The 14,110-nt window shown below is 43.4% G+C and overlaps 1 protein-coding gene across 1 annotated transcript in view; it reads right to left on the bottom strand.

The window, feature by feature from the left end:
* Positions 1 to 14,110, bottom strand: part of anapc1 (anaphase promoting complex subunit 1) — a 31,637-nt gene that overhangs the window by 1,020 nt on the left and 16,507 nt on the right. The window contains exons 30-46 of the mRNA XM_076974449.1: positions 13,819 to 13,910; positions 12,843 to 12,977; positions 12,648 to 12,730; positions 12,463 to 12,541; positions 11,065 to 11,139; positions 10,014 to 10,084; positions 6,797 to 6,887; positions 6,650 to 6,712; positions 6,304 to 6,497; positions 4,238 to 4,324; positions 3,849 to 3,966; positions 3,283 to 3,360; positions 3,029 to 3,096; positions 2,661 to 2,799; positions 2,241 to 2,324; positions 1,001 to 1,096; positions 46 to 250 (exon numbers count right to left, since the gene is read on the bottom strand). Coding sequence (XP_076830564.1) covers positions 46 to 250; positions 1,001 to 1,096; positions 2,241 to 2,324; positions 2,661 to 2,799; positions 3,029 to 3,096; positions 3,283 to 3,360; positions 3,849 to 3,966; positions 4,238 to 4,324; positions 6,304 to 6,497; positions 6,650 to 6,712; positions 6,797 to 6,887; positions 10,014 to 10,084; positions 11,065 to 11,139; positions 12,463 to 12,541; positions 12,648 to 12,730; positions 12,843 to 12,977; positions 13,819 to 13,910 — 1,758 coding nt within the window. The remainder of the gene's footprint in view (positions 1 to 45; positions 251 to 1,000; positions 1,097 to 2,240; positions 2,325 to 2,660; positions 2,800 to 3,028; positions 3,097 to 3,282; positions 3,361 to 3,848; positions 3,967 to 4,237; positions 4,325 to 6,303; positions 6,498 to 6,649; positions 6,713 to 6,796; positions 6,888 to 10,013; positions 10,085 to 11,064; positions 11,140 to 12,462; positions 12,542 to 12,647; positions 12,731 to 12,842; positions 12,978 to 13,818; positions 13,911 to 14,110) is intronic.

Consider the following 14,110-nt stretch of genomic DNA (forward strand, 5'->3'; position numbering starts at 1 on the left):
AGTAAATTCAGAGCCACACCCACGTTAGCTGTTTGGTTAACTCACCACGGAGCCAGCAGTCGAGGGCTCGGTCTGCCGAGCTCTTCATGACGGGCAACAGGTCGGAGCTGAGCAGCTGGCCACAGCCGTGCTGGCACGCCTCCGGTGGCCCCTGCTGCAGGCCGCCGCGCTCACACAACTCCAGGACCAGCTTCATCTGCCACAGGCCGAAGGTCTCGCCCACATCTGCCCGCTCCAGCGCCTTCACCACCTGGACACGCACACACGGGAGACGTGGGAAAGGCCGCAAACAAGATGACACTTGATGACGGACGAGCAGAGCGACTGTGAGACTCTACAGTGAGGAAAGGGAACTCGTCATGCAGCGTGTTGTTGAGTCATCTCTCACTAAAACATATTGAATGATACAAGACACAGTTCCTTACAGTAGATGGCCAAGCAACTGACTGGCCACCATACAGCTCACTTACAAATACTGGACTGGAGACTAGCACCAAATCAGCTCTAAGGCATGCGCCACCCGAGTTAAGGCACCATCTTTAAGTAAAGGCAGATCCACAGTGTCCAAGCAGGGCCATCTCTGGCTACAAGGGAGTACAGCTGAGGGTACAGCTCTCTTTTCAAAGCAGTTTTAATTGTACAACAGCTCTCTATGTGAGCAGCAATTCTTAATCATTCACAGGTACACTACAAAGGAAGGCATGTGATCACCCCTAGCTGATCGTTATGTAACAAAATGTGTCATCTGCTCACAGGCCATTGGCTCCTTCCCTGTACCTTTTTAGACTCTATAAATTCTATGGGCAAGCAAGGACTAATTCTATTATTAACTACTAATTTCAAATTGTATTACATTACATTTGAGCAATGCCATAAGAGTGCTGATTAGCTCAAAGTTGCTGGTAAAGTAAGGCTTGTAGCACTGCCATGTAGACATTTAAAGACTGTGAGCAAGTGGCGGTGTCTCCTTTGAAATAATGCACCATGCACCAAAACTAACCTGGTCAATAGAGATATGGGTGGGAAGCATTTCTGGGTTCTCCTGGGTCACACATTCATATAGAATAGCTGAGAATAAGGCCACAGTCTCCTGTTCCTGGGAAATAAATATGAGAAGAAATAAAGAAGGGGGGGGGGGGGGGGGCAGAAACACCAGAAGGGAAAACCATAGTAAACATTTCATGACCTTGAAAATGTTTAAGGTGTATGCATTTGCAGTGTCTTTCCAAACCAATGGCAGTGATAGATATTCTATATTTAAAAAAATTTATTTCTTCACCTGCTTGATATTGAGAATGGGAAAAACCTAACATTTCGGTTTCAGATAGCTAATGGTGACAAACCTGCCTGGAAGACGATATGAATGTATTTTTGTTCAGCGAGGATAATAAAACCCTCTTCAAGGATCATAGCAAGAAGGTGCAGACGTTGGTTGCACCCTGTGGTTACAAACAACCTCCAAACTATTGGGAAGGATTGGCAAAAGAAAGCTTCTGTGGTTGCCAGGTCATAAACCTAAAAACATGTTCACTAAACATCACTGCAACTTCATATTAGAATGAGACACAAAGAGAGCTTTGTAGCAGCTAGGCCTGGAGGGGGGCCTGCTGTAAAATAAATCAACGTCATGCAGAAAAGGGCGCAATGTCCACCGAGGACATTTGGTGGTGGTGCAGCGATGGCTGTGGAAATGTTTAATCTTATATCAGCGAATACACTCCCAGTGCAAGAACAAGCTGATGAAAGCACAGGAATTCGTTTTAGCCTTTCTAATAATAAGAATTCTGGAGGGAACTATATTTACATAGGACACACAACGAAAGAAATGCATAAAGGCAAAAACGTATTTAAATGAGCTTCAGATACTTCAGAATGCACCAGCCCACATCTGTCTGTTAAGATCCACACTGACTACAGTCCTGCTCATGATGTTTAAAGGCTTTTTCTTCAAGCGCTATAGCCCATCCCCACAACAACCAGCTGAGGTCGTAAAACTGAGGTGGCTTTTCTGTTCTGTTTCTGCAACAGTGTTTTCAAAAATGTTTCAAGTATATAGCTTTAATTCTCTGGTCAAATGAAAATGAAAGGATTAATATATAATACTAATTATTATTTTTAAGGCAAAAGTGACATTTGAGACCTAGAAATACCATATTCCACACAGGGCGCAACATGGGCCTTCCTTATACTGTATGCTGAACTCTGTGTCTGGCTCATATACCATCACTATATATACTAACCTTCATGTTCTCAGATGCTTTGCAAAAGTACGCAGCAAAGGAAACCAAGGCAGCATCTGAGGTAAACGTTGAGATAGCTTCAGACTGCAAAGAAGAGAGGAAGAGATGATGAGTGAGAGACAGACAGTTATGTAGGAATAGAAAGTGAGCATTAATGGAATCAGAGATGGTCACCAAAAGAGTCCGCTAAAAAGAAGAATTTGTTTTTAGAAACTCCAGGTTTGACAGTCAGGTTCAACTTGTAGAAAAAACAAACACAAAAATGAAACATCTCACTCTCCATATTTACTTGTGCTGTTTAAAACACAGCAATGAACTGATGAAACTTCCTATGAGAACCAATATTTGCAGCTGGTGCTAGAGTTAATATTGACCGAGTCCTGGTCAAACCTGTGTGTTTAATCTGCCTTCCAGACAAACCTTGAAGGAGCGCACTTCTGTGTTTCTGTTGTTGACGCCTGGTGCCAGCAGGCTCTTCCAGCCACGTGGATCGTCCTTGTAAGGCAGATGTCCTGCACGCAGCTTCACATAAAGGATGCCGTCTCTGGAGAGGATGGACCTGGAGGGGACAAACAAACATACAAACAAAATACAACCTCTCACAATCAGGTCTCTCACGCACACACGCACACACGCACACACGCACACACACACACACACACACACACACACACACACACACACACACACACACACACACACACACACACACACACACACACACACACACACACACACACACACACACACACACACACACACACACCAGGATGCTTTGAGGTTCTTACTGCAGGTGCTGAGTTCCTTTGCTGAGATCGATATTTAGCTCCCAGTATCTTGGACCTTTCACCTTAATCTGTACATATAGAGAATACGTGCAGGTTAAAAACTAAACTGTGTTTCCCTTTAAATGTAGATCAAAGTGATGACAGGTTTTTTGTTTTACTTTCAATACTGATGTGTTGATGCTCTGTTCATTTTAATGAAGACAAATCTCTTCCAGACTGGCACTCCACGATTCATGTGCTGCTCAGGTCGTTACCTGTTTCAGGAGGTGGAGTTCAGACAGCATGGTGGGAGCCATCAATTCCACAGTCGTCTCCTCATACCACTGTGTCTCCTAATAAAATACACACAGAAGCACACAAGAAAACTGTTATTTTATAGCTACTCATCTACATGTTATAAGTACGTGGAATGGGTCACTGTTGGGTAGGGGGCATTTTTCAATTGCAGTTAACAGCAGGTTTCTACCCCTAAGGACTGACAGTTAATTGAAACAGAGCAGTCCCACATGGACAACCAGCAGAGAGAGTCTTCCACACAGTTCAAAACTCCAACACCCAGCAGCCAACTGGACAAAGACCACAAACAGAGAGCTAGAAGCAAGCAGCATGATTCATTCACTTGTTCAATAATTGCAGCAGCTGCTACACATGCAAATAAAACAGAAACAAATAAATTAGCCCCCATCGTTTTCTCTCTACAGACCCAGTTTGAGACTCAATTCTAATTCAGTACATGTTCGTCTTTCAACGTTCAACCACATGGGAAGTTGAGGGCTCTCTAAACGTAGGTCTGAAAACATGGGCAGGTGAGCAGCAGTACCTTGTAGGTGACGTCAAGCAGGGCATAGCAGGGTTTCAGAGTGTCTACGTCCACAGGAACCAGCAGCCGCGGCTCAGCAGCAAGCACACAAAGATGACGGAGAGCCTGGAGGTGATATCTGAGGGAAAAGAAACACCCACAATACATAACTGGAACACCTCCCTGCAGCCACATATTTCCCATGACCAAGAGAACTTGACCCAAGATCAACACTTGGAGACCAACCACATCAAAGTACTAGAAGGAAGAGAACAATCCCTTACAATAATGGACGCAAAAAGCCACCACTTAAAAACCACCCAACCCCACAGAGGATGAAATCAAACAAAATGGCAAGTACAAAGCAGCACACTACATTCGAGTGTCGGGGCACTGACGAACTCGTTCACCTGTTGTCAGTGCTATGAGCAGGGAAATGAGGGTAGAGGGCACAGAGGAGAGCAGCGATGGCAGAGTTGGAGGTGCTCAGGGTGTACCTGTCAACAAAGTCGCATGATGCATTATTGTTTCCATAGCAATGCAAGAAACATAATATAAGCCACAAACATTTCATATAGCAAGTTTTTTTTTGTGTGTGTAGAGTAAGTACTAAATGTGTCATCTGGAAATAAAAAAAACCCCAAAAAAACGCACATGGCACATAGAAACACAGCTGTGTTCTGAAGGCTGGGCTGCTGCACAAAAGCTGGTATGTTTGCACTAGAATTGACTGTGAAGAGGACATTGCTCATCCACTGTTTAATGGAGTCATTTGTGCCCCTTTGAAAGGCTTCACTTAAAAACAACAGCCACGCTGAAGAGAGTGCTGCAGTCGGCTGAGGGGAGGATAGAGGCACTCCTGGTGCATTCGACCTGCTCATCGTGCCATTCTGTCCGTTTGTGCAACAAACTCGCACATCAGCCCACCAGCTGCCTCTCAGTGTAGTGTTGCATCTAACACCCGAGAGAAACACTGGTCTCCATTTGAACTAGGATAAAATTCGCCCCGTCATCTCAAACCACATAAAGCAGAATCTGCTGATGTTTAAGCCCTGCAAAAAATGTCAGAAGAGCAGAAAGGCCTATGACACTTTTATTTAGAGTTAGAGTCAGATCTTTCTTCAAACTACCCCCCAAATAATCATAACTAAAAGAATGAGACTTTGGTTAGACCAGAAAATTAAGTTGAGCCTGAGCAACCAGTCATGCGCAAGACAAATGAAGAAACCATTCTAATGGACTGCAAAGAGGAAGTCAAGAGGTGTGATTCTAGCAGCTCAAAAATATATAACTGCCTAGGGTAGTCAGAATTGGTATTAAATGTATTTGACCAACGCAGGCTGTTTGTGGAGTGCCCTCTCTGGGTCGGGAGTGAGTCCTTGCCTCAAGTGGAGGAGATCAAGTATCCCGGGTTCTTGTTCACGAGTGAGGGAAGGATGGAACGAGAGATTGACAGGCGGATCAGTGCAGTGGCCACAGTGATCCAAAAGGCAAAGCTCTCGATTTACTCGTCAATCTACGTTCTGACTCTCACCTATACTGTAATCACGAGCTCTGGGTAGAGACTGAAAGAATAAAGTGGCTGAAATGAGTTTTCTCCACAGGGTGTCTGGGCTCTCCCTTAGAGATGAGGTCTCTCCGAGAGAGACTTGGAGTAGATTCACTGCTCCTCCATGTAGAGAGGAGCCAGTTGAGGTGGTTCAGGCATCCGGTCCGGATGTCACCTGGGCCCCTCCCTGGGAGAAGACCCAGGACAAAGAGTTTATATCTTTCAGCTGTCCTGGGTATGTATCGGAATCCCCCCAGAAGAGCTAGAAGAGGTGGCTGGGGAGAGGGGAACCTGGGCCTCTTTGCTTAGACTACTGGCACCACGACCCGAACCCGGATTAGCGGATGAAAATGGGTGGAGGCTGTGATAGTGGCATCTACAAAACCAATACACAGAGCTTCCCAGAGCAGAGGAGATGGTCTACCAATCTACTGCAAAAATTGTTTTAACTAAATAATGAAAACATTAAGTCAGGGGTATGTGAGATCCAGCAGGACCAGCTTTTGGCTGGGGAAAAGAAAGGGCAAAAGTCTAACAAAATCAATGCAAGACAAACCAAGGCAGATGAGACACAAGAATCCTGTGATACCTGCTAGTTTCTACTCTAAAGACTAGAATGTTCCATTAGCACCCAAACACAACCAGCCCACTTGGTTTCTAAATGAAAAATGTTTCAGTAGCTGTTTGGGGGGGGGGGGGGGGGGGGGGGACTAGAAATGAACAGGTTCCTTGCACTCCACCCTAAGTACACAGACAACACATTCCTCAGTGGAACAATGCGTACCTCAGTGGGATTACACACGGATACATGACACATTGTCAGATTGGTGTAAGAACTGAGAGAAAATGCAATAATGATTATGGTACAAGAGCGAAAGCAAAAACTCATATGGGTCCTAGTCTAAAAGGGCTGTGGAGCCCACTCACCGGCCTCCTCCCAGGAAGAGCAGGCCAAGGGCCATGTGGTGGGCCATGTGGAACCCATAATTCATCTCGCTGAAGGTGCGTTTGTGCAGGAAACGGCACAGCTGCAGCACCTTCAGGTCCCCTGAACCAGCCATCACCATGGAGGTGGCCAACAGCACCATGCTCAGACACGTCTGCAGGTTATACTGCCCCGGCTGTTTGGACATACATACACACACACACACACACACACACACACGCACGCACGCACGCAACACGGTCACGTCAGACTATACCACAGAAAATCCTGGGTCAATTGAAAAAGCATCGCTCCACTGTTTTCAGCAGAGTTGGACTGAGAACGTACGACTGTGGCTGTAGATGTTGTAGTGGTAGTTAGGGACTGCATGAAGTTGCGAGCAAACTTGTACTGTAATAAAGAGGCAAAATAAAAATCAATGAAGAAAATATTAAGGAATATTAAGGAAAATGTACAGAGTAGAATTTCTCTTACTAGGCATTCAAACGCATCCGAATTTGCAGATCCAGCAAATCGGAACCCCACAGCCATGCAGGCACCGGCTATGATGTAGTCATGAGCTTGTCTGAGAAGAAACATCACACTCAATGATGGAGTTATGAGTTCGTCCGAGAGGAGAAACATCACAATTTTTTTGTTTTGATGACATTCCAGATAAGTATTTTGTACTCATTTTCATCAGTCACTGCATTTAAAATCCAAGAAAGGTACATTTTGATGAAAATAACTCCTCTTTAACCATGTCACATCAATGCTTTACCATGTTTTAATATATCGCGCTATATATTACTCATCACAGTCACAATCTGGATATACAGTTGTGATCAAATTTATTCAACCCCCAATGCTGCGAAGGGTTTTATGGAATTCAGTGCACATTTGTAATTGTGTTCATAATGAAATCTTACAAGGACTTGTTAAAGAACTAAATGCAACTAAGATAGCATCAATTTTTTTTATCATAAAGTATTAAATGGCCTTTTTGTGATTTCTTCATTGACACAATTATTCAACCCCTTTACGACTACCACTCCTAAGAACAGAGGTTCATTCCAGTGTTTTCCATCAGGTATTGAAAACATCTGTGGATGTCAACGAGCAGCAATCAAGCATGATAAGCACCAATTAGGCAGATTTAAAAGGACTGTGATACTCAGCTCCTTCTAGACATCTACTGGTGTGTTTCCAAGCATGGTGAAGGCAAGAGAATGGTCCCAGAAGACAAGAGAAGAGGTTATTGCTCTTCACAAGAATGGCAATGGATATAAAAAGATTGCGAAGTTGTTAAATATTCCAAGAGACACTATCGGAAGTATCATTCGCAAGTTCAAGTTAAAGGGCACAGTGGAAACGTTACCTGGTCGTGGCAGAAAGAAGATCCTGACCGCGACTGCTGTGCGCTACCTGAAGCGTAATGTGGAGAAAAATCCCCGCGTGACTGCTAAGGAACTGAAAAAAGACCTGTCAGATGTGGGCACTGAAGTTTCAGCTCAGACAATAAGGCGCGCACTGCATAACGAAGACCTCCATGCCAGAACGCCCAGACGCACCCCCTTGCTGACTCCAAAGAACAAGAAAAGTCGACTGCAGTATGCCAAAAGTCATGTGGACAAGCCACAAAGGTTTTGGAACAGTGTACTGTGGTCAGATGAAACTAAATTTTGTCATCAAACCAGCGCTATGTTTGGAGAAGGAAGAACCAGGCTTATGAACAAAAGAACACCTTGCCTACTGTGAAGCATGGCGGGGGGTCAATTATGCTTTGGGGCTGTTTTGCTTCTAATGGTACAGGAAAGCTTCAACGTGTGCAGGGTACCATGAATTCCCTTCAGTACCAGGAGATCTTGGAGGAAAATGTGATGGAGTCAGTCACAAACCTGCGGCTTGGGAGACGTTGGACCTTCCAACAGGACAATGATCCGAAGCACACATCCAAGTCCACTAGAGCATGGTTGAACATGAAAGGCTGGAACATTCTAGAGTGGCCATCGCAATCACCAGACTTAAATCCAATTGAGAACCTCTGGTGGGACCTAAAGAAGGCAGTTGCAGTGCGCAAGCCTAAGAATGTGACTGAACTGGAGGCTTTTGCCCATGAAGAATGGGCTAAGATACCCATAGGTCGCTGCAAGACACTTGTGTCAAGCTATGCTTCACGCTTGAAAGCTGTCATAACTGGAAAAGGATGTTGTACTAAGTACTAAAAAATAATGTCACTAGGGGGTTGAATAAAACTGATAATGATGTGAGCACAGTAAAGACATTTGTGGTTATTCCATCATAAATATTATGTTATGTTTGTCTAATTTATAAGTGCCTCTTTGATATAATTGTAAATAAGATGACTGAAATGATCAAAATCAATGTCAAACTGGCCAAAACACTTTATTTCAGTGGGGGTTGAATAAATTTGATCACAACTGTATTATCACCCAACTTGAAACGCCCCTTTGCATTATTACAGAGATAAGTTTAATTAGGGTAAGGTCCATCACAAATACATTAACATAAAGGATACATTTTTTTCATTCATCTTTCTGAATGTCAAAAATATAAAATGCCTGTTCTGTTTGAGGTCCCAAGCAGCGGAATTAGGAAAATATAGTATATGATATGATAAATGATGCCGATATGTGGTGGAACGAGAACTGGATTAATATATCTGAGTGTCATTTGTACAACAATGGACATTAGCCAAAACAAACAACTGAATATATATGCACAGTATAATTAAGCGGAAGTGGCTGAGAACTTTCAAGAACCTTGAGGCACTCCTTGTGTAACAGAGGGAGTAGAGAATGTATGTTTATCAATACATATGAAGAGAGATCAGCTAAGGAAATAGGACAAACTAAGTTACAACAGTGTTAGAAGAGGAGTGGAAGAGTAAGACAAGTAAGGCAAAAAAAGTCAGACAAAGCAAGCCCACACTCTTAAAGGCTGTCCTAAAGTCCTGCAGAATAAGATTATAGAGGACAATATTATTATAAATCAGCAAAGAGATTATTAGTGACTTTTACTCACTAAGAGCCGTTATCCAGAGAACAGAAAGCCAAACTAAAAAGGCTCAAAAGGACAATATGATCAAAGCCAGAATATAAGAACTGCTGTAGACACACTCAAGAGATGGGAGCGTGGGAGATAGGAAGAGCAGACCTTGGCCAGAGAGGTCAGTGAAGGGTTAAAACAGGTGAGGATCAGACTAGAGGAACAGATGTAGAAAGTCTGAAGCGGTGCGTGCAAACTGGGCAGAGAGCTCAAAACTCAAAAAAAAGCAGATGAATGGACAAAGGGGAAATGTGAACTATGATATCTGCATCAGGACTGAAAAGAATGTATGAAAAGTCAGGAAAAAAGATGCATATAGATGTCTACAGATTTCTTGCTCTTCTGAAGGAGATTTAGAAACTTGATTCTGTATTGTTTTGACAACAGAAGAGCCACGTGGGGGAACATTTGATGAATATCTAAATATATCAAGGTCAAGCAAGGGGTGCTTTAAAATGTACACCTTTACAGACTACCCATGCCTGTACAATAGTGGATCAGAAATAGTTTACAGGTCAAATTGCTGCCTGCAAAGAGTTTTGGTCCTGCTGGCCGCCTTCAATTGGCAGTGCTGAAATTAAAGTTCGAATTAAGAGAAAACAAGCACGTCTACAAACATTTAATACCGATGACACAGACTTACATCAATGTCTCCATGTTTAGATCCTCCGTAACTAGTACTTCCTCCTGGAGTACAATGTTGTCTTTGATTATCTGTGAACATCGTTAGACTCAATTACATTTTAATAAGTTTTTATAAGCCCCTCTTCTGCCCCGCAAAGTTTCTGGCATGGCTGAAGAGTCAGGATTACATTAAAAACAGGCCTAACATCCAGATACCCAGATGCCCTGTGGTCAGAATACAACCGGTAATAAACCAGGTAGACGGTGGCGGAAAAAAGGTGCATGCCAACAATCTGTAATTGTACATGCAGAAAATAAAACTATAAAATAGGTGCAATAAAGTGTCCAGAGAGCATAGGCAGAAAACAGGCATTTCTACTAAATTGTTTTGGAAACTTTCTCATGTTCACATTAAATGAAAACAGAACCGGGTGGTTGATATTTAAACTTCAATCTTTTCAGTATGCAGACTATAAGATTTATACATTTCTGGTGGAGGTTCATGAAATGTGGTCTTCTAAATAAAACTGTAGAAGCTAATTTGATAAAGCCCTTTAAACTGAAGAGCAAAACCCCTAGGCCACATGACTTCAATAGTTCTGAAGCTATCCAGAACTTGAGAATATTTCTCAAAATTCTAAAAAATTTAATGAAAACAAGCTACCTGAACCATCAACTGTAAAATAATTTGAGGGGGAAAAAAAAGAAAAACAGTAGTATAACACACTTAATGCAGTAGTATCTTCTTAATACGGTAGTATATTTTTAGTGTCTCCTAAATGCATCAGTATCTTTTAAGAAGTTGCACAACTTTAAACAGAAATGCATGTTGCAGTAGTAACGTGTAAATTTCAAAACTCGCCTTGCAACATATCCTAGTAACCCTGAAACTTAAAAAAAATAAGAGGAAGTTAAGATGACCCAAGGTGAAAAGACCCTGACACACAGGCAATTGGAAAGTCCTGCTAAAGGCCTTAATGAAAAGGCTGCATAGTGGGAAGGCTGGAGACACACACTTAGAGTGTGTTGTGTGCACGCTTAGTGTCTGTATCAGTATGTTGATATTGTACCTGAGGCACACTGCTGGTCACCCATTCCTGACTGGGCAGGATCTCGTCCCACATGATGATGCATCTGGCCAGGGTCTGGAGACAGAATAGAGAGTTTACGAGTTCGGTCATCAACAACCAAGTGCTTTTTCTATTAGGTCACTATTCCCCCTTCTGCCTTCTTTCTATTCTTCTAGCTGAAACTTGTTACAGCTTGTCCGAGGCGGTTTGTTGGTACTCATGTGACCAAAGTACCCATGTCTGATTCTCATTAGGACTTAGTGAGGGGACAACAGAGCTGTCTTTTTCTGTCTTCTCCTCGATGTTCACCAGCTGTCTCCCCGTCTGGAATGGGGGCTGCACCAAGACTGCGAGTGTGTAAAGCGGTATTTGAAAATGACTGTCAGATTCTCTCTACCTACCATCAACACTTCCTACCCATATCGCAAGGCCACCAGCAAAGTAGCTGGTTCCTCCCACCCCTCACAGTCTCTCCATCTTGAAGAAGGTTCTGGAACATCTGTGCCACCGCTGCCAGACTTTACGTCAGCTTCTTCCCAGCAGTAGTCAGACTGCCGCCCCGAAACACCCGCCGAGACCAATAAAATGTCTTCAGCACCAGGACAATCAAAGACATGAGCGTGTGTCTCTCTTTTGCACATCGCTACACACCCACACGAGCACTTTGAAAGAGGTAATTATCTTATGAATTATCTCATGGACTGTTATGTCCTTACAGACACTTACTGCCAGTGTTGATTTTGCCTCCACCAAGTCTATTTGGACAGTGTACATTTTTCTAAGTTTGCAAACCTCCTCAGATGACACATGACCAAGTCAACAAAATATAAATGACAAAATATAAATGCCCTGATGTGCAGGTTTGCCCTGTCCCGTGTGATCGTCCTTGTCCCTTATTCGGTGTATTTAGCGGGTTGTGTGTGTATCCTTGTGCGTTCACATGTGTCCTGCACTGCCTTGCCATTGTGTTTTCTGGTCCATGATGCAAGAGATATCATCTCAGTTCAGCGGACTGACTTAAACTTCAGCTTATAGGTAGAATAAATTAATAAAAGAGGCTAGATTAATAACCATTGGATGCACAGCATCTCAAATCTCAAGAAAAACCAAGAAAACGAAGAATGGTCTGATGCAGTACCAATGAGAAGATCTCAGGGGTCACAGTGAACATTACACACATTTAGCACCAGAGGCCTAATTTATTCAGAACTTCTCTCTCTCTCTCTCTCTCTCTCTCTCTCTCTCTCTCTCTCTCTCTCTCTCTCTCTCTCTCTCTCTCTCTCTCTCTCTCTCTCTCTCTCTCTCTCTCTCTCTCTCTCTCTCTCTCTCTCTCGTTTCTCTCTCGTTTCTCTCTCGTTTCTCTCTCGTTTCTCTCTTTCCCCCCCGTCAATCTCTCACCCTCAGCAGCAGGAACTCCGGTTTGATGAAATCCAGCAGGAACATTGTGTCTGGGGCTTTCAACCAATCAGCTATAGACCTAGACAGACACAGAGAGAAAAAAAAGAGAGATAGAGAGGTGAACACTTCAGATACAAATCATGACCATGCCACAGAGAGAAAGGATGAATGAATACTGCACTTGCCTGTTGTTGGTTTTTAGGTAGATCATGGCAAGAGCTAAGGTGGCACCAGGACAGGTCACATCCACGTTGATGGTGTCACCCTCCTATGAGTAATTTTGATCTTTGGTTTATTCGATTCCAAAATGTGACGACAGGAACAGCTGTCACCGACACACTGCCTGTGTGATTAATCGTGTGTCTAGGTTTTTACTGCACCTTGATTTGGTAGCTAGGGGACTTGTGTTTCTCTCTGTTCATGCCGGCGTGGGTGCGTCGGTGACCCCCCACCATGTACTGGTAGAGCTGTTCTGGTACATTCAGGTCAGTCATCCCGATCAGGTTACTGCCGTGCTACAGGACGAGAGGCAAGGTCAGCATGGGAATAATGCCGCTCTTAGTTTCACACACCCACCCTCACCCACAATTATTTTGCAAAACATTTACCAGGTTCACAATTAGAATTTCCCATATAATGTTTCTAATATTTTCTTGAGCAACCTGCAACACATGGATTGTTGCAGTTCTTATGTCAAATATGCACAAACAATTATGTTATTACTGATGCTTCATAATCAGTGTTCAAGCATTTGTTCAGACGTCAATGGAAATAACAACAAAACAGCCAGTTTTGTACATTTGTAGGTCAGGCAGACCAGCTGATCGTCCAAGGCGTGGAATCCTGCTGAACTACTTTGCTATACATGTTGTACTTGTTTATTATACTGCTGAAGGAAAAAGCTAGAACTACACTCATACATCCAATTCAAAGACAGACAACCAACAATACTCCTTAGTCATTCACTTGATAAAAGACCTTGTGATTTCACATGATCAACAGCATTCAAAACCACAAGTGAATATCTAAGTACAGGCTCACTATAGCATGAAGAAGCTATGTGGACCTCTTGTGGAAACTAGAAGGAACTTCAGCATTCAATGCTTGAAACTCATGCAAACAAAATGGCTTTAAGAAAACCACAAAGTTTGTCTTTAATCATGGGAAAATTCTTGTTCAAAGGCAAATGGTTTGGCTATGACTTGCTTGCATGATAACAAGCAGGAAGGAGGAGGTCAGGTGACCATGAACATTGCTAACACCGATATGTGCTAATAAGCCAAGGTTACATGTGGCTTTCCAAGGAAATAAACGCTGCAGCACTCTCAAAATATTTAGCAACAGCAGCACACTCACCCCGAGACAAACCATGCCAAGGGCAAGACCGGCCGCTAGGGAGTAGGACTCTCGGTCAGTGCAGTACTCCATCTCAGGTCCAGGGGGACGGCCTGAAGGAACACACGAACACGAACACACGAACACACACACACACACACACACACACACACACACACACACACACACACACACACACACACACACACACACACCGCCATGAATACACACAAGGCCCTTGATCATGTCGCCTCTCATGCACAGCCCATGACCCAGAACGCCCCCTCCATCGCTACTTCCCAAGCTACAACAC

The sequence above is a fragment of the Brachyhypopomus gauderio genome, chromosome 15, assembly GCF_052324685.1.
Source record: "Brachyhypopomus gauderio isolate BG-103 chromosome 15, BGAUD_0.2, whole genome shotgun sequence".
NCBI classification, from domain to species: Eukaryota; Metazoa; Chordata; class Actinopteri; order Gymnotiformes; family Hypopomidae; genus Brachyhypopomus; species Brachyhypopomus gauderio.